This window comes from Mauremys mutica, chromosome 9, assembly GCF_020497125.1.
Source record: "Mauremys mutica isolate MM-2020 ecotype Southern chromosome 9, ASM2049712v1, whole genome shotgun sequence".
Lineage (NCBI taxonomy): Eukaryota > Metazoa > Chordata > Testudines > Geoemydidae > Mauremys > Mauremys mutica.
This window is the reverse complement of record NC_059080.1, coordinates 40,957,988-40,982,856: the sequence shown is the minus strand read 5'-3', so window position 1 is coordinate 40,982,856 and position 24,869 is coordinate 40,957,988. Positions and strand designations below refer to the sequence as shown.

At 49.8% G+C, this 24,869-nt stretch overlaps 1 protein-coding gene across 1 annotated transcript; it reads left to right on the top strand.

The window, feature by feature from the left end:
- The first annotated feature begins 19,218 nt into the window (after nucleotides 1-19,218).
- On the top strand, nucleotides 19,219-21,037 carry LOC123377538 (intracellular hyaluronan-binding protein 4-like). The gene is made up of 2 exons (XM_045030584.1): nucleotides 19,219-19,223; nucleotides 19,842-21,037. Exons 1-2 carry the CDS (start codon nucleotides 19,219-19,221, stop codon nucleotides 20,548-20,550), a joined length of 714 nt encoding a protein of 237 aa, XP_044886519.1. The 3' UTR covers nucleotides 20,551-21,037.
- Nucleotides 21,038-24,869: the final 3,832 nt, after the last annotated feature.

Here is a 24,869-nt window from a genome sequence, read left to right as displayed (position 1 = left end):
GACAAACTGGCCTCCAGAGATGGACTTCTGCAGGGGAGGTTAAAAGAGCCTGCCCATTAACTGATTATTATTATTATTATGGTAACACCTGGGAGCCCCTTCTTGGACCGAGCCTCATTGTGCTAGGCACTGTACACATACAGAACCAAAGGAGGGTGCCTGCCCCTAAGAGCTCATGGGATGGCCCCATACACCTCTACCATTCAACCATTTTTTATCATAGTCTAAATGACCTAACTTTTCAAAACACAAAGGCATTTCAGAAAATGAAACATTTCATTTTGAAAATTCTCAAAACTGGGGGTGGGGGGGAGAGAGAGGAGTGTTCCAAAAAAACTTTTGAATCACGGGAGTCGTCAAACCCAACCCCTTTCTGTAGTTTTGGTTTCGACAACTCAGAATTTTCCAATGAAAAAAATATTCTCAGTGCACCCAGAGCTCAGCGGATGCTGGCAGGCAATCCCTTCACAGCCCCAGGAAATGCACTTCCAAAATGGCTCCAAAAGCCTTATTTTATCTGCATGCTCTGTGCTTAGACCCCATTACAATAACTCCGTGTTCCAGGGACACCAGGTGGCTCTGGAGAATGATAATAGGCTTTTCACTGATTTCCAAAAGAGCTCAGTGCATTGGATGGTGAGTTCTTTTGAGAATCTAGCCCTAAGTCACCTGTTTAAACCCAACCAGATCAGTGGTGACCAAGGCCCAGGTGGTTCAAAGGAATGTAGGCTCCTAACTTCCACTTAAATCAATGGGGGTCAGGTGCTAAATACCTGTGAGGATTTGGGCCCAAGACTTCAACAGAAATGAGTGTTCAGAGTTTGGCTCAAAGTCCGAGTGTCTGAATCCAGGATTTGGTTGTAGGTCTAATCATTACCATCCCTTGTGGGAAAGAATCGGCCCTGCCCCTTGCTCCGAGCAGTGCTGGGAGGTGCCAGGCATCCACATCGCAGGAACCAGCACTAATGTTCATGCTCCTCGGCAGTCTCCACAGAGAGACCATGGACCAGAAGGAATCTGTTTCCTAGAGAGGTTCCTCCTGGTTGGAGCTAGGGCCCACTGGCTGGGGGCAGTGTGTGGGAAGGTTGCCCTGCCACAGCTTGTGTTGTAGCTGCTCTGCAGGTAAACAGAGGCCTGCAGTATCCAGGGCTGTCAATCCAGCACCTTCCACCAGCCCTGAATCAACACAAGAAAAACGAGATCCCACTGGAGAAGGGATTTGCTGCACAGCATTTTGTTGTATGTTTAACCTTGTATCTTTGTTCTCCACTGGTATCATCGCCCTCAACAGGCTGAGCCAAAGAGAGCTGGGTTTTCGGGGGGATCAGATCTGCTAACAAAGCAGAGATCTTCCCACCCAGTTCTGCTTAAACACTGAGGCGGGGGCCGCCATGATGCCGAAATAATAAAAGTAGAATACAATCGATGCAGCCAAGTTAAATACAGCCTAATCCTTGGGAATGTTGTAACCGGTGACTAACACACGCTGAGGCGAAGAATAGCTACACAAAGCCTATTGTGACCCACACAAATGATTAGGAGGTTTGGCTTTCACTTCTGGTGCTGCTCTGAGGTGTCTCCATCACCCCCCTATAGACGCACCCAGCCCACTGCCTGAGTGTGCCTCCAGGATGCCCCTTGCGCTGTCAGGTGCCAGGAGAAACCTTTTGGGGGCCCTGGGGCCATATGACAAATATTGTCACAGCTGTGGCTGTCGTGGATTTCATAGCTGCTGCCATCACTGTCGCGAAGGGCCCAGCCACAGCCAGGACCAAACACAGGTCCTCTTCCTCCAAAACTGCAGGCTTGACGAAAGGTTATAGGGCCCATGACCCACACAGCGAGGCAGTTCTGATGCCACTTGGCAGGACACATAGAGGCCCGCACCGCCAAGGATTGTGGGGATGTCGAATGAGCTGCTCAGGCTGCGGGATCCCAGCCGGGGCCTGTTCTATTTAACAGATGGGCTCTTTCCCTTTCCCGGGGCCACAGCAACGTTCTTTTAACAGAGTCAGCGTCATCACTGATTTTCAGCTCATTCAGAGGCTGGTGATTCAGAACCATGACCCCTCCAGGCTCCCCATAGCCTAAGGACCCCCCTAGGGTGCACAACTCCAGACCTTTGCATACGCAGCGCATAGGCCTGCATTGCTTGTAAGCTTCACAGCCCCTGCTGGACTGCAGGGCATGACACTGGCTGGGAAACAAGGCCTGGGGAGTCCAACTGGGGCATGGTCAAGCAGGCTTATGCTACCAGAGCTCATCCTTATTTAAGGGGAGAGCCTGGTACCTCCATGACAGAGGAGAGCCCTCAGGCAATGGTGGCCTGACTCCTATGGCCACCTGAAGGATTTCCTTGGCCTCTGCTCAGCCCATCCCCTGCCGATCTGTGGCTAATTGCACTTTCTAATCTCCAGTTGCATTTTCCTCCCCCGGCTCCAGGGCTCGCATGTATTCCCTTGCCGCTGCCTCAACCACCTTCTGGCGACTTCCAGAAAACAACAGGGGAACTATAGAACAGTGTTTCTCAAACTAGGGGTCCCGACCCAAAAGGGGGTCGCAAGACCATTGTAAGGGGGTTGTGAGAACAGCGGCTGCTGGCAGGGCACCAAGCTCTGAAGACAGCATCGTCGTCAGCAGCAGCGCAGAAGTGAGGATGGCATGATATGGGGAAGGGGGTCATCATAGTCGGAAATATTTTCAAAGGGGGTCCCAGCAAAGAAAGTTTGACAACCCCTGTTGTAGAGCATCCCGGTGTTGCCACAGCCCAAAGTCACCACAAAACCATGCTGGCGGTTATTATGGATTCACGGAGACTGAGTGACATGTGGCTGGCTGGGCCCTTCGCATCTCACGTTACTAGCATCCCGAGAACCTCGCGGTACAGAGCTCACATTAAAACCCAGCTCATTTATTGCCCCTCCCCCCTCCCCCCCGATGCCCTTCTGCTATCCTAGAGCACGTTTGAGATGGCAGCCTAATTGCCTCTGGAATTGCATTGTTTTATGGGTCTGACTCGGCTGCTGTTATAAACTTTTTATGGCATTCAGTGCCCCCACTAGCCATTAATCCTGCCCATGAAAAGGTGCATTGTGGAGCTGCACTGGGGGAGAGAGCAAGGGAGAGCTGGAGTGTTTTTGATAGCTCCTAGCCTGAATTGTACACCATAAAACAGCACAAACTAACCAGATCTGTACGGTCAGGGACACAAACACCATGGCCTGGCTCCCCAAAGGAATTTAGGCTCCTAACTTCCATCTAAGCCAATGGGAGTTAGGTGTCTAAATACCTTTGAGGATCTGGGCCTACTTGCTTTTCCAGGGAGGTGTAGCATTGTCTAGTGGTCAGAGAAGAGCACTGGGAATCAGGACAAAACCCCCTTGGGAACTGCCAACTGATGTGCCAAGACTACTTCTGCCCCTGCTTTCCTGCCCTGCCAGCCTGGGACTCCAGCACCCTGTCTTGTCAAGCCAGACACGCCAGTCTGCTCCAACACAGACCCAGAGTGCCCCAAAGCTGCAGACTTAACTGAAAGCAACTTACAGAAGTGTTCCTGTCTTTAACACTCAGATACCCAACTCCCAATGGGGTCCAAACTCTAAATAAATCCGTTTTACTTTGTATAAAGCTTATACAGGATAAACTCATAAATTGTTCGCCCTCTATAACACTGATAGAGAGAGATGCACAGCTGTTTCCCTCCCCCACCCGGTATTAATGCATACTCTGGGTTAATTAATAAGTAAAAAATGCTTTTATTAAATACAGAAAGTAGGATTTAAGTGGCTCCAAGTAGTAACAGACAGAACAAAGTGAATTATTAATTAAAATAAAATAAAACACAGAAGTCTGAGTCTAATACAGTAAGACAACTGAGTACAGAGAAAAACCTCACCAGTTCCAGTAAAGTTCCTTTTACAGACTGGTCTCCTTCTAGTCTGGGTCCAGCAATTACTCACACCCCCTGTAGTTACTGTCCTTTGTTCCAGTCTCTTTCAGGTATCCTTAGGGATGGAGAGACTATCCCTTTAGCCAGCTGAAGACCAAATGGAGGGATCTCCCAGGGGTGTAAACAGACTTTCTCTTGTGGGTGGAGACCCCCTCCTCTCTCCTATGCAAAATCCAGCTCCAAGATGGAGTTTTGGAGTCACATGGGCAAGTCACATGTCCATGCATGACTGAGTTTCTTACCAGCCAAGCCACATTCCTGGGAAATCTCCAATGTGGATTGGCATCTCCAAATTCATTGTTGGCTTAAGTGGTTCTTGATTGAGTACTTAATCAGCTGGCCAAATGCTTTACTAAGGCTATCAAGCAAGTAGACAGCCAATATTCCTAACTTCAAGTACAAAAATGATACATGCATACAAATAGGAGGAATGTATTCAGTAGATCATAACGTATACATAGATATGTTATATGGCATATGTAGCAGAAAACATATTCTAGTTGTGTCATATATACATTCATAAGCTACATTCATAAGCCTATTCCATAAAGCCTTATGGGGTACACCGTCACAAGGAGATCTTGGGTCTATTCCAGGCTTTGGAGGACCGTGGACAAGTCACCTCCCCTCAGTGATGTGCCTCAGTTTCCCTCTTCTGTAACATGGCATAATATCTCCGAGCTAGCCTGGGTAGTGGGGGGAAGGGCTGGCAGGCTTATTTCTTTCTTGTTTGCAAAGAACTTTGACATCCTTGAACACAAGGTGCTGATGGAGGGCAGAGAGTTATTATTAGTTTCCTAGAGCTCAGAGCAGGATGGGGGAAGGGCAGGACTTCACCCAAAGTGAAGAAGGGCCATTGGACATCTTCTGATGCAATGCAGAGGAACGGGGCTGCTGGTTACCCACTGCACCCCCTAGCACTCCAACTACACTGCAGCCCTCTTCCCCACGCCTTAACCAACTGCCACCAGCCTCATGTGTGCCAGTCTAATGAGTTAGCCCCCCCCACCACCAAAAGTAATGATATTGGGTTTAAAGGGATATTTAAACAGCTCAGGAGCCATGAGGAGATGCTGACACAGCAGTGTGCTGGCAGTGCACAAGGAATAGGTAAAGCAGATGAGTGTGAGCTGCAGTGGGGCTCCAAAGGCTGACTTTGCCAGAGGACCCCAAGAGCCCTGCTTTCTGGGAGGTGGGAGGGGGGGAGGGGTACAGCTGGGAAGTACAGAGCCTGCTGGTAATCTATAGGGCCACACTTACATGCGTGCTGTGGCTACCTGAAGGCTGGTCTGAATCCCAAGTCTGATTCAGTAACAAAATGCAGCTCTTATAGGGCATATTTCAGCCACAGGTCTGACAGCATTTCACAAAGGTCGTTATCCCCATTTTATAGCTGAGAAAACTGAGGCACAGGAAGGGAAAGAGGGACTCAGTCAGTAGGCCCATGGCAGAGCTGTAGGTAGCTCCCAATCCTGGGCCAGTGCTCTATGCACTGGGCCAAAAGGGCTTTCAAGACTCCAGCCAACTGCACTGGGCTTTGGATCCTGTCCCTGGAGCACTATCTTTGCACAAAGATGGGGGACCTGAAGGAGTCTTCAAGCTGGCAATGACATCAATGCCAGGGAAGAGAGATGGCTCTTCACTCCACCTGTAGAAACACGCCTGCCTTATTCCCTCATCCGTTACCATGGTAAATATTTAGGCCTGGTTGCCATGCCCCGATTGCCTGCTCCTCTGGCAGGCTCCAAGCAGGGATGTTGCAAAACCAAGATCACAGTCCCATGGAAATTTTTGAGGCAGCGGGGCATCCTTTGCTCTGCAGAGGCAGGGCTGAGGAAACAACTTGAGCACAGGTCATCCTGGGAAGAGAGTGAGGGCCCCGGAGTGTCCCCAGAGGGAAAGAAGGTGGGAGGGACAGAAGCTGCAACAAAGGCAGGTGGAAAAGAGGAACGGAAAACAGGAATAAAAAACCCCAGGGAAACAAACAATAAAGGACAATGAATTAGACAACTTGGGGGAATTAGCACTCTGGCATGGCCTGTGTTCCTTTATGGTGTACTGTGTACAGGGGCGGCTCCAGGCACCAGCACGCCAAGCGCGTGCCTGGGGCAGCAAGCCACGAGGGGCGCTCTGCCGGTCACCGCGAAGGCGGCAGGCAGGTTGCCTTCGGCAGCTTGCCTGCGGAGGGTCCGCTGGTCCCGCGGCTTCGGCGGACCTCCCACAGGTGTGCCGCCGAATCCGCGGGACCGGGGACCTCCCACAGGCAAGCCGCTGAAGGCAGCCTGCCTGCCTTGCTTGGAGCGGCAAAATACCTAGAGCCGCCCCTGACTATGTAACTCGGAAATTAAATGAGTTTAGTAGCTCAGCCTGTTTCTCAATGCGCTCTGGCCCAGTACAACACTGCGATCAACAGACTGGAACTACAGGGGCACTGGGAGTGCGGTAAGAGAGGCTACTGAGGTGTATTAGTAGAGTTGTGGTACAGTTGCCCATCGCTGGAATGGCAGGGGGCTGCAGAGCAGGAGTGAGGAGCATTGGCAAAGCTGGGGGAGTGGTGGGACTCCTGTGGTTTTACAAACCTAAATTTATAAAGTTGCATTGGCAGGGCTCATGGCAATAGCCTGCAAACAGGGTCCCACCCAACACCGGATGCAAATTGTATTGTGCACAAATTAAACCCTGTGCAAAGTCTATGCCAATGCAACATTATAACTGAGATTGTTGATTACTCAGAGCAGCTTGATTGAGCTGCATGGAACTGGCAGTTTTGCAAACCTAATGTGCTATATTGTGGGCTTGCAAAACTGGTCTGAATTCAGACTCTACCTTCGTTTCATGCCATTTAAATCCATGGGGTTTTTCCAGGCTGATTCATTTAAACAACCAAACTGACCAACCAAAGCCATAGTTTTCTACCCAGAGTAGAAAATGATGGGCTGTGAATTAAGCATAGAAAAAGAGACCCAACATATCAGCTGGGGCCAGGCTATATAACGGGGTGGGCAAACTACGGCCCGCGGGCCAGATCCGGCACCTCAGGGCTTTGGATCTGGCCCGTGGGATTGCCCCCCGTGGTGCTGTGGGCCCCGCGCCACTCTCAGAAGCGGCCAGCACCAGGGCCGGCTTTAGGCCGATTTGCCCGATTCCTGTGAATTGGGCCCCGCGCCTACGAGGGCCCCACAGCGTCCAGAAGAGGGGCCCTGCAAGGTAAGGAAGGACCCTCCGCCAAAGTGGCACCGGAAACAGCAGCAACCGATTGAGCTGCCGCCGAATTGCCACCACTATCTTCGGTGGCAGCTCAATCGCTGCCACTGTCTTTGGCGGCATTTCAGTGGCAGCTCTTTCAAATCGGGCCTCACACGTCCTAAAGCCGGCCCTGGCCGGGACCACGTCCCTGCGACCCCCGGGTAGGGGGGCAGAGGGCTCCATGCATTGCCCTTGCCTCCAGGCACTGCCCCCCCAGCAGCTCCCATTGGCCGGGAATGGGGAACCGCGGCCAATGGGAGCTTCGGGGGAGGCATGCAGAGCCCTCCACCACCCGTCCCTTGGGGATGCAGCGCTTCCTGGAGCGGCGCAGCGTGGGGCCAAAGCAGGCATGCAGGGAGCCTGCCCTGGCCCCGGTGCGCACTGCTCCCACCCTGGAGCTGCTTTAGAAAGCAGCGTCGGGCTGGAGCCCAAACCCCTCCTGCATCCTGCCCCCCAACTCCCTGCCCTAAGCCTCCCCCACAGTCCGCACCCCTCCTGCACCTCTGCCCTGAGCCCCCTCCTGTACTCCGCACCCCTCCTTCACCACAACCCCCTGCCCTGAGCTCCCTGCTGCACCCTGCACCCCTGTGCACCCCAACCCCCTGCACTGAGCCACCTCCCGCAGTCTGCACCCCTCTTGCACCCCTGCCCTGAGCCCCTTCCTGCACCCCAACCCCCTGCCGTGAGCCCCCTCCTGCAGAACGCACCCCTCCTGCACCTCTGCCCTGAGCCCCCTCCTACACTCTGCACCCCTCCTCTACCCCAATCCTTTGCCCTGAGCCCCCTCCCAAACCTTGCACTCCCTCCCGCACCCCAACCCCCCACCCCAGCCCTGCATACAATTTCCCCACCCAGATGTGGCCATCGGCCCAAAAAGTTTGCCCACCCCTGCTATATAATGTATAGTAGATCCACTGTATCTATCTTCTAGGAGAATTTTTCACCCTGTCCTTCTTTTGGGACAGATCCTCAGCTGGTAAATCAGGATTGATGTAAATGGAGTGCCACCAATTTACACCAGCTGAGGATCAGTTCTCAGCTCCATTTCCCCCCGCACTCTTCCTTTTTGCAGTCTCTGCCAAGCAGACCCCAAGCCCCTGGCTCTGAAGTCAGCCTGGTGAAGGCCCACTCTTTGAATGTGCTTGAAATTAGGCAATATATGATGGGCCCATCCCTAGTTACGAAAGGGCTCTTTGTTATGTCGTCACACAATTTTGGGCAATGAGCCATACACCCTAGCATATCACGCACCTGCAGGGAAGGCACCGCACTTTTCCACCTTAATCCTAGGTGGACAGTAGTGTTTTGGTTTACTCTGTGTACGTAAATAGTATTTTCTAGATGAGTTGGAAAGATCTTATTAACTTAGGGTTGCCAACTTTCTAATCACACAAAACCAAAACCTCTTGCCCTGCCCCGTCCCTTCCCCAAGGCCCTGCTCCTGCCCCGCCCTGTCTGAGGCCCCGACCCCACTCCCTCCATTCCACCCTCCCTCCATCGCTCGCTCTCCCCCACTCTCACTCACTTTCACTTGGCTGGGGCAGGGGGTTGGGGTCTAGGAGGGGATGAGGGCTCCAGCTGGGGATGCAGGCTCCAGGGTGGGGCCAGAAATGAGGGGTTCAGGATGTGAGAGGGGGCTCCAGGCTGGGGCAGGGGGGTTGGGTGCAGGAAGGGGTGAGGGCTCCAGCTGGGAGTGCAGGCTCTAGGGCAGGGCCAGGGATGAGGGGTATGGAGTGAAGGAGGGGGCTCCGGACTGGGGCCACGGGGTTTTGAGTGCGAGAGTGGACTCAGGGCTTGGGCAGGGGTTGGAGTGCAGGAGGGGGTGCAGCCAAGGGGTTCGGAGTGTGGGAGGGAGCTCTGGGCTGGGGCAGGGGGTTGCCATGTGGGAGGGGTGGGCTCCAGCTTGGGGGGGTGGGCTCTGGGGTGAGGCCAGATTGTGGTGCATGAAGGGGCTCTGGACTGGGGCTGAGGGTGTTGAAGTGTGGGACCATGCTCAGGGGTGGGGCAGGGGATTGGGGTGCAGGCTCTGGAAGAGGGCTTAGGGCTGGGGCAGGGAGTTAAGGTGAGGGCTCTGGGAGGGAGTTAGGGTGTGGGAGGGGGTTCCAACCTGGGGCTGGGGTTGGGGTGTGGGTGAGGGTTCCCAGCCAATGGGAGCTGCAGAGCCAGCACTCAGGATGGGGACAGCATGCGGAGCTTCCCTGATCGCCCCTATGCCCAAGAGCTGCAGGGACATACCTGCCATTTCTGGGGAGCTGTGCAGAGCCAGAGCAGGCAGAGAGCCTGCCTTAGCCCAGCTACGCTGCCAGCCGGACCTTTAACAGCCCGGTCAGCAGTGCTGACCAGAGCCACCGGGGTCCCTTTTTGACCGGGCGTTCCAGTCGAAAACAGGATGCCTGGCAACTCTATATTATCTCCCAGACATAGTGCACAAGCAGTGCAGTACATACATCCCAGAATAGCATAGCACACGTGCCACTCATCCTAGCATGCTGCAGCAGCATCACACCAGCACACACATCAACAGGGCATATTACATGCATGAAAGCATGGAAGATTATATGTAGGGCCCTACTAAATTCATGGTCAATTTCATGGTCTTAGGATTTAAAAAATAATAAATGTCATGATTTCAACTATTTGAATCTGAAATTTCATGGTGTTGTAACTGTAGGGGTCTGACTCCTGACCCAAAAAGGAGTTGGGGGGTCGCAAGGTTATTGTAGGGGAGGTCGTGGTACTGCTACCCTTACTTCTGCGCTGCTGCTAGTGGTGGCTCTGCCTTCACAGCTGGGCAGCTGGAGAGCGGCAGCTGCTGGCCGGGATCCCAGCTCTGAAGGCAGAGTTGCATGGCATGGTATGGTATTGCCACCCTTACCTCTGCACTGCTGCTGTCGGGCCGCTGCCTTCAGAGCTGGGTGCCCGGCCAGTAATCGCCGCTCTCCAGCCACCCAGCTCTGAAGGCAGCACAGAAGTAAGGTGGCAATACCACAACGCCCCTAAAATAACCTCGTCACCCCTCCTGCATCCTCCTTGTGGGTCAGGACCCCCATTTTGAGAAACGTTGGTCTCCTTGGGGAAATCTGTATAGTATAGGGTAAAAGGACACAAAAGACCAGATTTCACGGGGGAGACCAGATTTCACTGTCCATGACACATTTTTCATGGCCTTGAATTTGGTAGGGCCCTAATTGTATGCATTAGAGTGTGCATATGTGTACCACAGCATGCCATAGCACACACAGTATCACACACACACCCTATTACCCACAGTGCATTGTAACATGTACAGTATAAACACATTAGCATTATAAACCACCCACAACACATATCCCAGGGCAGTAAAACACACACATCACACGAGTGGAGTATAAATCTCACACACAGAGAATATATAACACACACATCCCAGTGCACTATCACACATACAACACACACACCCTATTAACCCCAGGTCAGTATAACGTGCACACCTCCCTGTGTGGTATAACACAGCACACAGCCATCACAATATAACAGACAGCCCAGTGCAATATATCCCCCATATGCATATCACCTTGTGTCACCCTTGTGATCAGGGGCGGCTCTAGCAATTTCTCCGCCCCAAGCACGGCGGCACGCCGCGGGGGGCGCTCTGCCGGTCACCGGTCCCGTGGCTCTGGTGGACCTCCCGCAGACGTGCCTGCGGAGGGTCCGCTGGTCCCGCGGCTCCAGTGGACCTCCCGCAGGAACACCTGCAGATGCTCCACCGAAGCAGCGCGGGACCAGCGGACCCTCCGCACGCACGCCTGCAGGAGGTCCACCGGAGCCGCCTGCCGCTCTCCCGGCGACCGGCAGAGCGCCCCTCGCGGCATGCCGCCCCAAGCACGCGCTTGGCATGCTGGGGCCTGGAGCCGCCCCTGCTTGTGATGTCCTTTTCCATTGTGGACTGTCAGGTCTGCATTCAGAACCAGACTCTGTTCACACTCCATCACAAACACCCACTCTGGAGCCAGATTTCCCCAGACGTGATTGCAATCCTGCTGCTGACAACAATAACAAAGAGAAATTCATGCATCTGTGCTTGCCACAACAAGCCACTTGCCTGCTGTTTGCACCAGCTGAAGGCAGTTTCCACACTGCCCCGGTTATGTGAGCAGCACTTCACTTAGCAGGCTTGTTCTGACACAGTTGGGAGGAGGGATAGCAGGGAAAACTTCCTACATCTTACAGAGGCCCATAAAAATTGGAGGTGTGCAAGTGACAAACTCCAGGATTACCACCAATCCCCACACCACTGGGGGGAGGTTAGTTCGTTAGCTAACTGTGGCTGCCATAGGCAGCATGGGGAGCTATGCCCATGATTTTTGTAGGCCCAACAAAACGCTTCTCTCTTTTGCTTGTTGAATTGTTCTGCGATGAAGCAGTCCAAGCCAACGGTAAGCAGATACTTGGGGCTGGATCCTGACAAGTCAGCATAGCTCTATTGAAATCCATCTCCCCTGTTTATACCAGCTGAGGATCTGGCATCTAGCCTTCAGCACTCTAGCCTTTATGGAAGCACAACTAGGAACCCAAATAACTTGACAGTGGCCCTTTAAATCAGGTGGCCTTTGCCGGCCCTTTAAGCATTCACCTGCCGCAGCTCTGCCAACAATCTCAGTGTTGTTGTGTCTAGCTGCCAACTGAGACATGCCAGCTGGGATCAGACCTTCGCCAGAGGGCACCGAGAGAACTCATAACAAATTCAAGGCTCCAGTCCAAGGCCTGTAGGGCGAGAGCAGGGAGCGCTGGGAATCTGATGCCTTAAAAATAAATGAACATTAGAAGATGCACGTCACAGACTCAGCTTTACGAGGGACTTTTCTTTTAAAGTCCTGTTATTTTCTGAGGCGCTGAAAGTGTAGGGAGAGCTGCCAAAATGTAGCCAGTAAGCAACGCTCGCCCAGCCTGCAGAACCTTCCATAAGACAGACACAGAGCGTCTTCCCACATTCCTGTTCTAGCTCCAATGGAAACAGTTTTGCCAGGGAGGAAATCATTTGGTGGCTGGTGGGCTGGCACTGGCCAGAGCAGAATGATCAGGTCCAGGGTAGCTGCTGGACTAGCATTGGTGAAGCTGAGGCTTGTTAAAGCATTGGGAACTCCTTGTAGTATCCCGAGGCTCCGAGACAGTTCCCCAAATAAGCCATTTCCCTCTTGTCTTGTGCCATGGTCCCTCCCTCCCTCACCCAGGGACCAACCTCTCTGCCTCCTGTAAACTCGTTTTCCAGCATCAGTTCAGCAGTGCCCTTCCCTGCTCCCTCTCCCTCTCTCTCAGGGCCCATCTACACTTGAAATGCTGCAGCAATGCAGCTGTAGGATTTCTGTGTAGACATGACCTATGCCAATGGGACGGGTTCTCCTGCTGGCCTAGGTAATGCAACTCCCCAAGAGGCAGTAGCTTGGTCAAGGGAAGAATTCTTCCGTCAACCTCACATAATCTACATGGAGACTTGGGTCAGCTTAACTATGTTGTTCAGGGATGTAGGTTTTTCTAGGACCCTGATGGGTGGGAGGGTCCCAGAACCCAGGCTCTAGTCCATGTTTGGAAGTCTATACAGCAATGAAACACCCCTGCAGGCAGCCCAGCTCTGCAAGCCAGAGTCAGCTGGCATGGGCCAGTGGCGGGTTTTTCTGTGCTGTGTAGACATACCCTTAGTGTGTGAAACCACAGCTTGCCTAGACTGTACTAGGGCTGACATCATTAAACAAACCTTTTTTCCTAAAGTAGCCCTGGCCAGAGAGATGAAGGGCCCGGCTCGCCCTAGGCCCACACTTTGTGTAGTCATTTGCTCCAGCAGAAAGAGTGCAAAGTAGATGCAAAACCATTCACACCTGGACACATTTGGCACCAACTTTACACCAGAGCCTCATAGCCAGACCCACCAGTCATCTCCATCAGAGCTTCAGTTCTGCAGCTTTCTTGGTTCAGACACATTATTGGGGTGGAAAACCAACAAATTATGAAGTGCGTTTACCAAGGAATGGCACTATGCAGCCAGTGAGCATGTGGACACCAAAAGCTTTGGTAGTGCAATAAGGTCACCAAAGACAAATGTAGACTAATATTCAGCCAGACCAACTTCTGGATCTAGCCAGAGTTCAATCTGGGCAGCACTCGATCTGCAAGTACTCTTGTTCCTTTGGGATGTGCCGTGACAACAAAGACTGCACTGGTGTAAATAATCACAGTGTCCTAGGGAATGATATCTTGGGTCATCTCCATGGAAGGGCTAAATTGGCATTGCTCCATTGAAATCAGCTTGGAAGAGAGGGAGTGGGGAAAATAAATAGACAACATGGAACTCTGGAAAGCAGAGATGATCCATCCCTAGCACTTCAATGTTCGCTGTAGCTTGTGGGGGAGCAGTTGGGACATGGTTCTGTCCCCTTGAGCATCACATAAGAATGGCCATACTGCTCAGACCAATGGTCCATCTACCCCAGTAGCCTGTCTTTCAACAGTGGCCAATGCCAGGTGCTTCAGAGGGAATGAACATAACAGGTAATCACTGAGTCCACTATCATCCACTCTCAGCTTCTGGCAATCAGAGGCTAGAAACACTCAGAGCAGGGGGTTGCATCCCTAGCCATTCCAATAGCCATTGATGGACCTATCCTCCATGAAATTATCTAGTTCTTTTTTGAACCCTGCTACAGTTTTGGCCTTCACAATATCCCATGGCAATGAATTCCACAGATTGACTGTCCATTAGGTAAAGTAGTACTTCCTTTGGTTTGTTTTAAACCAGCTGCCTATTAAATTAATTGTGTGACCCCTAGTTCGTGTGTTATGTGAAGGAGTAAATAGCATTTCCTTATTCCCTTTCGCCACACCAGTCAAGATTTTATAAACCTTTATCATATCCCCCCGTTGTCATCTCTTTTCCAAGCTGAAAAGTCCCAGTCTTTTTAATCTCTCCTTATACGGAAGCTGTTCCATTCCCCATCATTTTTGTTGCCCTTCTCTGTACCTTTTCCATTTCTAATGTATCTTTTTTGAGATGGGGTGATCAAATCTGTCCACAGTATTCAAGACGTGGGAGTACCATGGATTTATATAGAGACAATATGATATTGTCTGTCTTATTGTTTATCCCTTTCCTAATGATTCCCAACATTCTGTTAACTTTTTTGACAGCCGCTGCACATTGAGTGGATGTTTGCAGAGAACTGTCCACAATGACTCCAAGATCTCTTTCTTGAATGGTAACAGCTAATTTAGACCCCGTGATTTTGTATGTATAGTTGGGATTGTGTTTCCAATCTGGCTCCTACTACTTCAGTTGACTGCCTGTTCTCCTCAAGTGGGTTCAGGGAAGCAGCAGGAAACAGGAAGCTCCCTGAGAAGCTGGTGTTAATCAGTCCAGGCTCCTGGGGGTGCTAGAGAGGTATATTAGGTCTGGTCCACACTAAGAAGCGGGGTCGAACTAGGGTACGCAAATTCAGCTACGTGAATAGCGTAGCTGAATTCGAAGTACCCTAGTTCGAACTACTCACCCGTCCAGACGCCGCGGAATCAAAGTCCGCGGCTCCAAGGTCGACTCCGCCACCGCCTTTTGCAGTGGTGGAGTACCGGAGTTCGAATTATCGCTTCCGGAGTTCGAACTCTCGCGTCCAGATTAGATGCGATAGTTCGAACTCCGAGAAGTCGAACTCACCGCGTCGACCCGGCTCGTAAGTGTAGACTAGCCTTTAGAGGCTCCTCTTCCTCTCTCTCCCTGCAGCTCCTGCTGCTTTCTGTTATTCCCTCTCACCTTTTCTCCTGCCTGCCTGTTATGTCTCTTGTGCCCTCCTTCCTCCAGCACAGCACTCCACTATCTCTGTGCATCTAGAGCAGAGAGAATACATATGCACCAGCAGCAGCCACAATTTTCTACACTCTGGGTCCTAGTGGCGCCTCCCATAGTCTGGCACCTGAGGCGGCCACCTCAGTTCACCTCTTGGTAAGGCCAGCCCAGCCAATGTGCATTAATTTGCATTTATTAACACTGAATTTTATCAGCCATTTTGTTGCCCAGTCACGCAGTTTTGTGAGATCCCTTTGTAATTCTTCACAGTCTGCTTTGGCCTTAACTATCTGGAGTGGTTTTGTATCATCTGCAAATTTTGCCACCTCATTGTTTACCCCTTTTTCCAGATCATTTATGAACATGTTGAACAGCACAGGTCCCAGTTCAGACCCCTGGTGGACATCACTATTTACCTCTCTCCATTCTGAAAACTGACCATTTATTCCTATCCTTTTTTCCTGTCTTTTAACCAGTTACTGATCCAGGAGAGATCCTTCCCTCTTATCCCATGACAGCTTACTTTGCTTAAGGGCCTTTGGTGAGGAACCTTGTCAAAGGCTTTGTGATAAATGAAGGGTGGGGTAGCTTCCTTTTATGGATACCCAGCCAGCCAGTTAGCTACAAAATCCCTCTTGATAGCTGTTCTCTACTTGCTTTACTTGTAAAGGGTTAAAAAAGCCCATAGGTAAAAAGAAGGGAGTGGGCACCTGACCAAAAGAGCCAATTTTTTTAAAATTGGGGGGGAAATTCCCTTTGTCTGTGTGTTGTGTTTCTCCGGGGAAGAGGGGAACAGGGCAGCAGTTATGCTGTGAGAAGCTGAAGGCCAGATATGAAAATTATCAGATCATACCTTTAACAACCCAGATATGTAAGTAGATCAGGAATGTTTAGAAAGATGCAACTAGATTTATTTCTGTTTATTTCTTATTGGCTTGTGGACTCCTCTGTGCTAACCCCAAATGCTTTTTGTTTTGCTTGTAACCTTTAAGCTGGACCTCAAGAAGGTTATTCCTGATGTTTAATTTTTGTAAGTGGGTTTTTTATATCTAGCAAAACCCTACGTTCCAGATGTATTTTCTTACTTTTTGTTTTTAATAAAATTTACCCTTTTTTAAGAACAGAATTGGATTTTTGGTGTCCTAAGAGGTTTATAATGTTGTTTAATTAGCTGGGGGGCAACAGCTAATTTCCTTTGTTTTCTTTCTCAGCTCTTCCCTAGGGGGGCGTGAAAGGGCTTGAGGGTACCCCACAGGGAGGAATTCCCAAGTGCACCTTCCTGGGTTCCAAGGGGTTTTGCATTTGGGCACTGGCAGCATCTACCCATCGAAGGTTAGAGAGAAGCTGTGACCTTGGGAGTTTAATACAAACCTAGAGTGGCCAGTATTAATTTTTCGAATCCTTGCGGGCCCCCGCCTTCTGCGCTCAAAGTGCCAGACTGGGGAATCAGCCTTGACAGGCTCTCTGAAAATCTAAGTATGCTATATCCACTGGATCACCCTTGTCCACATGTTTGTTGACACCTTCAAAGTATTCTAGTAGATTGCATAATTTCACTTTACAAAAGCCATGTTGACTTCCCCAATAAATTGTGTTCATCTATGTGCCTGATAATTCTGTTCTTTACTATAGTTTCAATCAGTTTGCCTGGTACTGAAGTCAGGCTTATTGGCCTGTAATTGCTGGGATCCCCTCTGGAGTCTTTTTTTTTTTTTAAATCAGCATCACAATAGCTATCCTCGAGTCATTTGGTACAGAGGCTGATTTAAATGATAGGCTACATATCACAGTTAGTAGTGCTGCAATTTCATATCTGAGTTCCTTCATAACTCCTGGATGAATATCATCCCGTCCTGGTGACTTATTACTGTTTGATTTATCAGTTTGTTCCAAAACTTCCTCTAATGACACCTCCATCTGGGATAGTTCCTTAGATTTGTCATGTAAAAAGAATTGCTCCTTTGCCAGCCAAAATGTTAAGTCCTACAACAGTTACAGCTGAGGGATGTGGGAAGCTGCCCAGAGCCACCTGGACAGTACAAAGGGCTTAAAACAAGAGGTGGGGCTAGAAAACTGAATGAGGATAATCGGTCCCCAGGTACCTGGAGGGTGAAGAACCTTTTACTCCACATTGAGCGTGGGAGGGTTTGATGACATGCTGACAGGCTTTGCAACACAGCTTGAACGGAGCCCATAACCTCATCAACCACAAGGAACCTTGGAGTTAATGAGAAGAAATTGATTATTCTTCCCTATGTAAATAATTTAGGGCCTGGTACTGATCTTTGGTTTCATAATCATTAATCTTAATGTCCCAGTCACCCCTGGAGAGGTACAGGGTGTGTCTATCTCCCAGAGCGGTCGTTAGCGATTAGTCTCGATGACGCCTGGTGTGCGTCCTTCCTGAGCAATCAGACATCTCACTGCTGGTTTTCTCTCCCCCACCTTTTAATTATTTTTTTTTAGGGCTGAATATATTAAAAAAAGGTTGTTTATTATTATCTGTATTACAGTAGTGCATAGAGATGCCAAAGAGCAGGGCCCCTTTGTGCTAGGTGCCCTACAGAGGCACAGCAAGAGATAGTTGCTTATACTCAAAATAGACCAGGAGTCATCTGGAATGTCTCTGGCAGAGACAGAAAATGAGCTCGGATTAACTATGGGAACAACTGACCAAGGATCAGGGTGGATTCTCCATCACTGACAATTTTCAAATCAAGACTGGATGTTTTTCTAAAAAATCTGCTCTGGAACTTGTTTTGGGGCAGTTTTCTGGCCTGTGTGATACCAGAAGTCAGACTGGATGACCACAGTGGGCCCTTCTGGCCTTGGAATCGATTTGTCACCTTCCTGCCAAGGGTCACATGTTTTTAGAGTACCCTCCAGAATGATATATTTCCTGGGCTGGAATCACCTCTCAGTGACACTGGTGTAAATCAGGAGTAGTTCCATTGGACTCAATGGGGTTCCATCAGTGTCAAACTGGTTTAACTAAGGCAAGACTCAACTCCATTTCTGTCTAACTAGGCACAGTAATCACTCATGTTTCAGTTACATGGCACTGACTCGTTTCCATCTTCTAGGATCCACTGTACTGTCAGTCCAGTCAGTATGCAGCGTTATTGTAGCTGTGTCGGTCCCAGGATATTAGAGACAAGGTGGGTGAGGTCATATCTTAATATTAACAATCTCCCTCAGAATGCCATCCTTGCCACCATGGATGTCATCTCCCCTATGCACCAACATCCCTCACAATGATGGCATAGGCTGTCTGCCTCCTTATCTGCAAGTCAATGGCCACCCCTCAGATACCACCCCAATCACATCGCCAAACTCATCTATTTCATCCTCACCACAACAATTTTACATTCAGCTTTGTCCAAACAATGGGAACAGCCAATACGCCAACCTCTTCACGAGCCACCTTGAAGAGGAATTTCTAGATAAATGCACCATGAAACCAATGATATACCTGAGATACGCTGATGATATTTTCATCCTCTGGACAGACAACTTAAACTCCCTTAAAGATCTCCACTATTACTTCATCCATTCAACTCTCTCTGGAACACTCCCACACCAAAATTAATTTCCTGGACACCAGGATCAGTTTCAGCAACAGACTCCTATAGACAACAATATAAAAGAAACCCACGGATAACCACACCTACCTTCATAGATCCAGTAACCACCCAAACACACCACAGATAACACAGAATATGTTCCAAGGAGAAAATCTGGGATATACACCTTAACATGCTCAAAATCATCTTAACCAAACAAGGAGACTCCACCAGAGAAGTAGATCACATCATAGAACAGGCACCCAAATACATTGAGAGAACCTGCTTCAATACAGAAATAAAACCTCCTCCAGCCACATACCCCTACTTGTCACTTACCACCCTACACTGGAACCCATATGGGGTATCAACAAACAACTATAACCCATATTCAATGGGGACCCAATCCTGAAAGAAATCTTTCCTGAACCCCCTTTTCCAGCCTTCAGACAGCCCCCCAACCTCTCCAAACTCATCATCAAAAGCAAGGTCCCCATAGACCAGGACCCACCAACTCAAAGCAGCACCAGACCAGATGCAAAGTGGCCAGAAGAGATACACAGCATGCAGACATATCTCCACTGCTACAATGATAAACACCCCCCACAACACACCTTTCAAGATCTATGGGCCCTACACATGCCTATCACAACATGTGGTATGCTTCATCCAGTGCCTTAAATGCCCCGATAGCAACTATGTGGATGAAACCAGACAATCACTGTGCTCTTGAATGAACTCATGCAGGATTATGATAATAGACAAAAACATCATATCACCTGTGGGTAAATACTTTGCACAAAGTGATCGCTCTATATCTGACCTCTCAGTACTCACCCTCAAAAGAAATCTGCACAACATTCTTAAAAGATGAGCATGGGAGCTTAAACACATAACTTTGCCAGACACTAAAAATCATGGACTGAACAGAGACACTGGATTTATGGATTATTACAACAATTTGTAACCCGCTAACAAACCCCCCAACTGCTTACCCTACTCCCCGTTCCTTTCCTCCCTATGGGCTAGTCTACGCTGGCAATGCTAAAGCGCTGCCGCAGCAGCACTTTAACATGCCCTGTGTGGTTGTGGCGCAGCACTGGGAGAGAGCTCTCCCAGCACTCTAAAAAAAAAAAACTCACCTCCACGAGGGGCACGACTCCCAGCACTGGGGCACTGTCTACACTGGCGCTTTACTGCGCTGCGACTTGCTGCGCTCTGGGGAGTGTTTTTTCACCCCCCTGAGTGAGAAAATTGCAGCGCTGTTAATTGCCAGTGTAGACAAGGCCTATGACTTGAGGGGTATTAACAGGCCACTTTGCCTTGAATGGTCTCTTGAAATATTTGACCGGGAAAGACCAATGAGAGGTCGTGGGGGAGGAAGAGGTGGAAAGCGAAGCCGAGGAAGATGTGGTGGGATGAACAGAAGTCTTAATGGCTATGACCAAAGAGGGAAATGGGAATTTGAAAGACAGAGTGGGAGTGATAAAACTGAGATGGAACAGACTGCTCCTGTGGAAGAGACTGCAGAAACAGAGGATCACCAAGGGGCACCTGAAGGAGAACCTCTGACCAAAGTTGCTGAAGGGGTGCCCGTGGACGAAGTAGCTCAAGAAATGACTTTAGATGAGTGGAAAAATCTGCAGCAACATAGTCAACCAAAGCCTGAATTCAACATCCGGAAGCCAGAATCCACTGTTCCTTCCAAAGCAGTGGTGATTCACAAGTCAAAGTATAGAGACGATATGTTAAAGGAGGATTTTGAGGATGACTCCCACATCTTCCGAAAAGCAGCTAATGATATAACTTCTCAGCTGGACATTAGCTTTGGGAATCTTCCTCGTCCTGGGCGTGGAGCCAGAGGAACACGAGGAGGTCGTGGACGTGTCAAAAGAGTCGAAGATACTGGGCCTAGACCAGAAGTGGTGACACAAATCGTTGCTCCAAATCATGATGACCCTGAGGATTTTCCTGCTTTAGCTTGAAAGAACTGTCCTGAATGATAGCACCTCAAAGGAGCTGTGAAGAGACCAGTTTTATGTTGCTGTGGAAAAGGATCATCTGAGTCTGAAGGAAAAATGGATTTTTTTTTCTTGTGTGAAATAATTGCACTTCTATGGTATTGATGGAAGGGGGCTCTGGAGAGATCAATGGACTGGGATCTTGCTACAGATTCCAGCACCTCCTTTTGGGATAACTGTGTGAAGGCTTATGGTATTATACTCAAGGGATTTCAATAAAGTTCAAGAGTACAGTGTTTAAAATGTGTATATAAAGATAATTTAGAATTTTCCATGAAAGCACAGTGAAATGTAAGCTGTACAACATGGTCTGCTATTGGAAATCTGTAGCAAACCCCTGTAGACACTTGAAAGCTGCTTTCCCTACTCCATTGAGTGAAATGTACCTTTGCATATTTTAAGCAGTTATACTGCAATTTTCATAAGTTGACAAATAAAGAAAACTGCTAATTGGAAAAAAAACACAGAAAAAAAAACTACTTATGCTAACCAATCTCTTCCACCTTGTATTTAGCAGTGCCACTCTGAGTTAGGCCTTGTCTACACTGCCACTCTACAGCGCTGCAACTTTCTCACTCAGTGGTGTGAAAAAAACATCCCCCTGAGTGCTGAAAGTTTCAGCACTGTAAAGTGGCAGTGTAGACAGTGCATCAGCGCTGGGAGCTATTCCCCCCCCCCTTTTTTTTTACAGCACTGGGCGAGAGCTGGTGCTGCAACTACACAGTCATGTTAAAGCGCTGCCGCGGCTGTGCTTTAATATTGCTAGTGAAGACATACCCTTGGTTTCCCAGACCTTAAGAAGAGCTCTGTATAAACTCAAAAGCTTGTCTCTCAATCTAATCAGTGACAGACTGCATGCAGACTGGGAGTGGCCACTGCACACCCAGGACCTTGCCTGAGATGTTGAAAAGAGAATCATTGACATCATATGCCGTGGTGAAGTTGGTACAGTAACAGCGTTAGGGTCTGATCTTGCAGTCCTTACTCAGGCAAAACACCCAGCATCCTCAGTTATGTCCGGCATAGTGTCCAGAATAGGAACAGGCTGCTAGAGGCCAGTGAGCATCTGCTCTGGTGTGCTGGGCCCAAGGATGAACAAAGTGAAAACACCCAAATTTCAAACCCTTTTGAAAGGGAGGCAGCATTGTCTAATGGGTAGAGCACCAGACTTGGCTTATTAGAGAAACCTGCATTCAATTCCCAGCTCTGGCACTGGCCTGCTGAGTAATCTTAGGCAAAGCACTGCCCCTGATTGTGCCTCAGTTTTCCCATCTGTAAAATGGGGATAATGATACTACCTTCCCTTGTAAAGTGCTTTGAGATCTACCAATGAAACATGCTATATATAAAAGCCAGGTATTTGTCATATTATTTTGGGGGGAAATAGTGTTCTTTTTTCTCGTGTTTATTTCCATGGCCTGGGATCAGGCCCAGGGGAAAGTCTGTTTTCACCAGATTCCTAGCTCAGCTTTTATATCAGTGAGTACATCTGCAAATCAGGGGTGATGAACAATCACCCCTCTCCCAGCCTGGTGGGGATTAATTCCTCCATGGGAGCTAGTCCAAAAACATTTGTCAAAACTTCTTTCAAAAGAAGACTTTTTGACTAACTGGAAATTTTTGCAAACCACCGTCCATTCATGTTGAAAACATCAGGGTTTCATCCAAAAAAATATTAGTTGTCAGCAACCAAATGCTGAAATTTCTTAATTGCCCAAAATTGAAACATTTTGGTTTTGCATTTTTTGATTTTGTTGTATGAACCCCCTGAAATTTCAACGAACCCCCTGAAATTTCAACAACCCCCCTTCTCCCCAAAAAAATTAGTATTTGTCAAGATCTTTTTGCAGGAGGGGAAAAAAATCATTTCCCAGCCAGCTCTATAGTTAACGTTTGGCGAGTACTTTGGAGCTCCTCTCCTGAGAGTGATGACAGAAGGACCAGACAATGCTGCTGGTGTTCATGCTGGAGATGCTGTCACGCAGACTCTGAGTTATAACAGAAGCACACCCGGCAGAGCCTCTCGTTTCTGCTTGTGTAGTTTGATGGGGGGTCAGATCTTCAGCCGACGCAACCACCAGCACAGCTCCCCTGAGGTCAATGGAGTTACGCCAATTGACACCAGTTGAGGAACTGCTTCATTCCAAGCAGAAATGCCTCGCTAATGGAGTTGCCATTGGCACAGTGCATTGCACTGAGGCCATTCAGGGCTCCCATGGGACGTATTCCCGCTTGCCATGGGATGTATGCCCACCATTTGTGCGTGCAGTCATGGCAAAGCGAAGCAATCTCGCTGTTTTGGTCTTCTCCAGGCCCTACAGTCAGTCCCCTTGGGGATGGTAGCAGTATGAGACAGCTTGGGGGGAGGACCAGCAGCTCAAGCCAAAGGCTGAGCTCAGATGTTCTCCCAGACTTTATCCCACCAAGGATCTCACGCACCCCGCTTGCGGTCCCAGGGCTCCTGTGCCTGCCATGCTGCAGTTGGCTGGGTTCTGTTCACTGCCTCCCCATAGCATGGGAGCATCAGGAAAGCCATAGAGGAGGCCTTGTTCCAGCAGTTCCCATCAGGTGTGCTGATGCTTACAGCTCGCTCCAAACAGCATAATACTCTGCGTCCCAGGGGAGCGTGTACCCCTATGGTCGTGTGTCACAGACTCCGTCCCAGAGGCGCCCCCTTGCAGCAAGGCTTGGCGTTGCTGTCATGCCCCCTCATCTCTCCTCCTCTGGAGCCTGCCTCTGGGACCCCCTATGGGAGGAGGATCCTAGACCCCGAGCCCAAACATCTACATGGAAATCTTAGACACTCCATCACAGCATGTCTACACTGCAAATGAAGGGCTCCAGCATGGGCTAGCCTGGCCGTGGGAACTGGCAAGATGGCCCAGATGGGAACTGTGTAGAAGCGATGGAGCAAATCCACCAGGGTGGCTGACCTGAGGCAGGGACTAGGCATGGCTTAGTGAGCCCCTTTTCTCCCAAACTCCTTGGGGTCCATGACCCAGGGGGAGAGAGATGTTGTCTCTGCCCTCGCGGAGGGTAACTCTGCATTGCCAGCAGGGCCAGGGAAGGATCTGCGGCTGGAGCAGCAGTCACCAGGCAGTGGGACTGGCCAGCACCAGCTCTGACCTCTCAGCAGAGTCTTATTCCCTCTTTATCATGGGTGGTTGCTGCTTTTGCTAGTGAGAACTGCGTGGGCTTTTCTAAGGGCCCCTGGCGAGGCAGGGAGAGGGAAGCAAGGAAAGAGGAGGTGACAAACAAACCCTGAAGGGATGAGGAGGAGGAAGACAGGATTTCACAGCTATGTGCCGCCCTCTTGTTTGTTAGCTGTGCAGGGATTTTTAGGAATTAAGTCACAGGCTCAAGCCCTGCTCACTAAGCAGTGCAGGGAGCAGAATCAGTCATCACCAGAAATTGTGGTGGCATGAACACCTGCCTGGTCTGTGTCACTCACACAAGCTCTGATCCTGACTCAGGCTCAATTCTCAAGTGCAGTACAGACTTCAGGATCAGGGCCTAGGTTTGGAGGTGAAATCGAGCTGCTCGTATAAGATATAACCTAAGGATGAAGGTGCAGAAGCTGGGATGTGCACCCGAACAGCCTTCATGTTCTGGGGGTTTGGATCCAGCATTCCCGCTCAGGGACCAGGCCATGTGCTGCAGAGATCACAGCTAGATCCAGATCCCAAAGCCCACAAAGTTCCTAGCGGTTCACATCAGTAACCTGGTCCAGGTCTTTGGGATCCCTGGGCTGGCACACAGTCCTCTAACCTGGTGTGACTAGTGGGCTGAACCAAAGCGTGCTGGCTTGAACTGTTTTAGGACCATACTTTCAATTGGGGGTGAACCCCAAGAAGCCCATTGGGAGACATGCCTGAGCGAGGACTGCAGGATCAGACCCGTGCAAAGCTCTTTAGCTCGTGCAAAAGCTTTTCTCCTGTTCAGGTTTAAAACAGCGCAAAGGGAATGGCCTTGCCTTCCTCCACGAGGCAGGGTCCCTGTGGGCTATCCCAGCCCCACCCCTTGCCAGGCATAGCTAAAAGGCATGAGGCTAAAGGCTCTGCAGCTATTACAGAACAATACAATGAAGGAAACTTGCCAGGCTCATGTATTTACTGATTATTACAGATATGGGCATGAGATCACCACCAGCCAATCACAGCGGCCCACTTGGGGCTACGTGCTCAAATGCCAATTTGAAACATGGCATTCTGAGCAAGACAGGCTAAACTGAGGGCACTGCAAAAGCTGTTTGGGGTGTGTTATCCTCCGGGCAAAGAGACAGC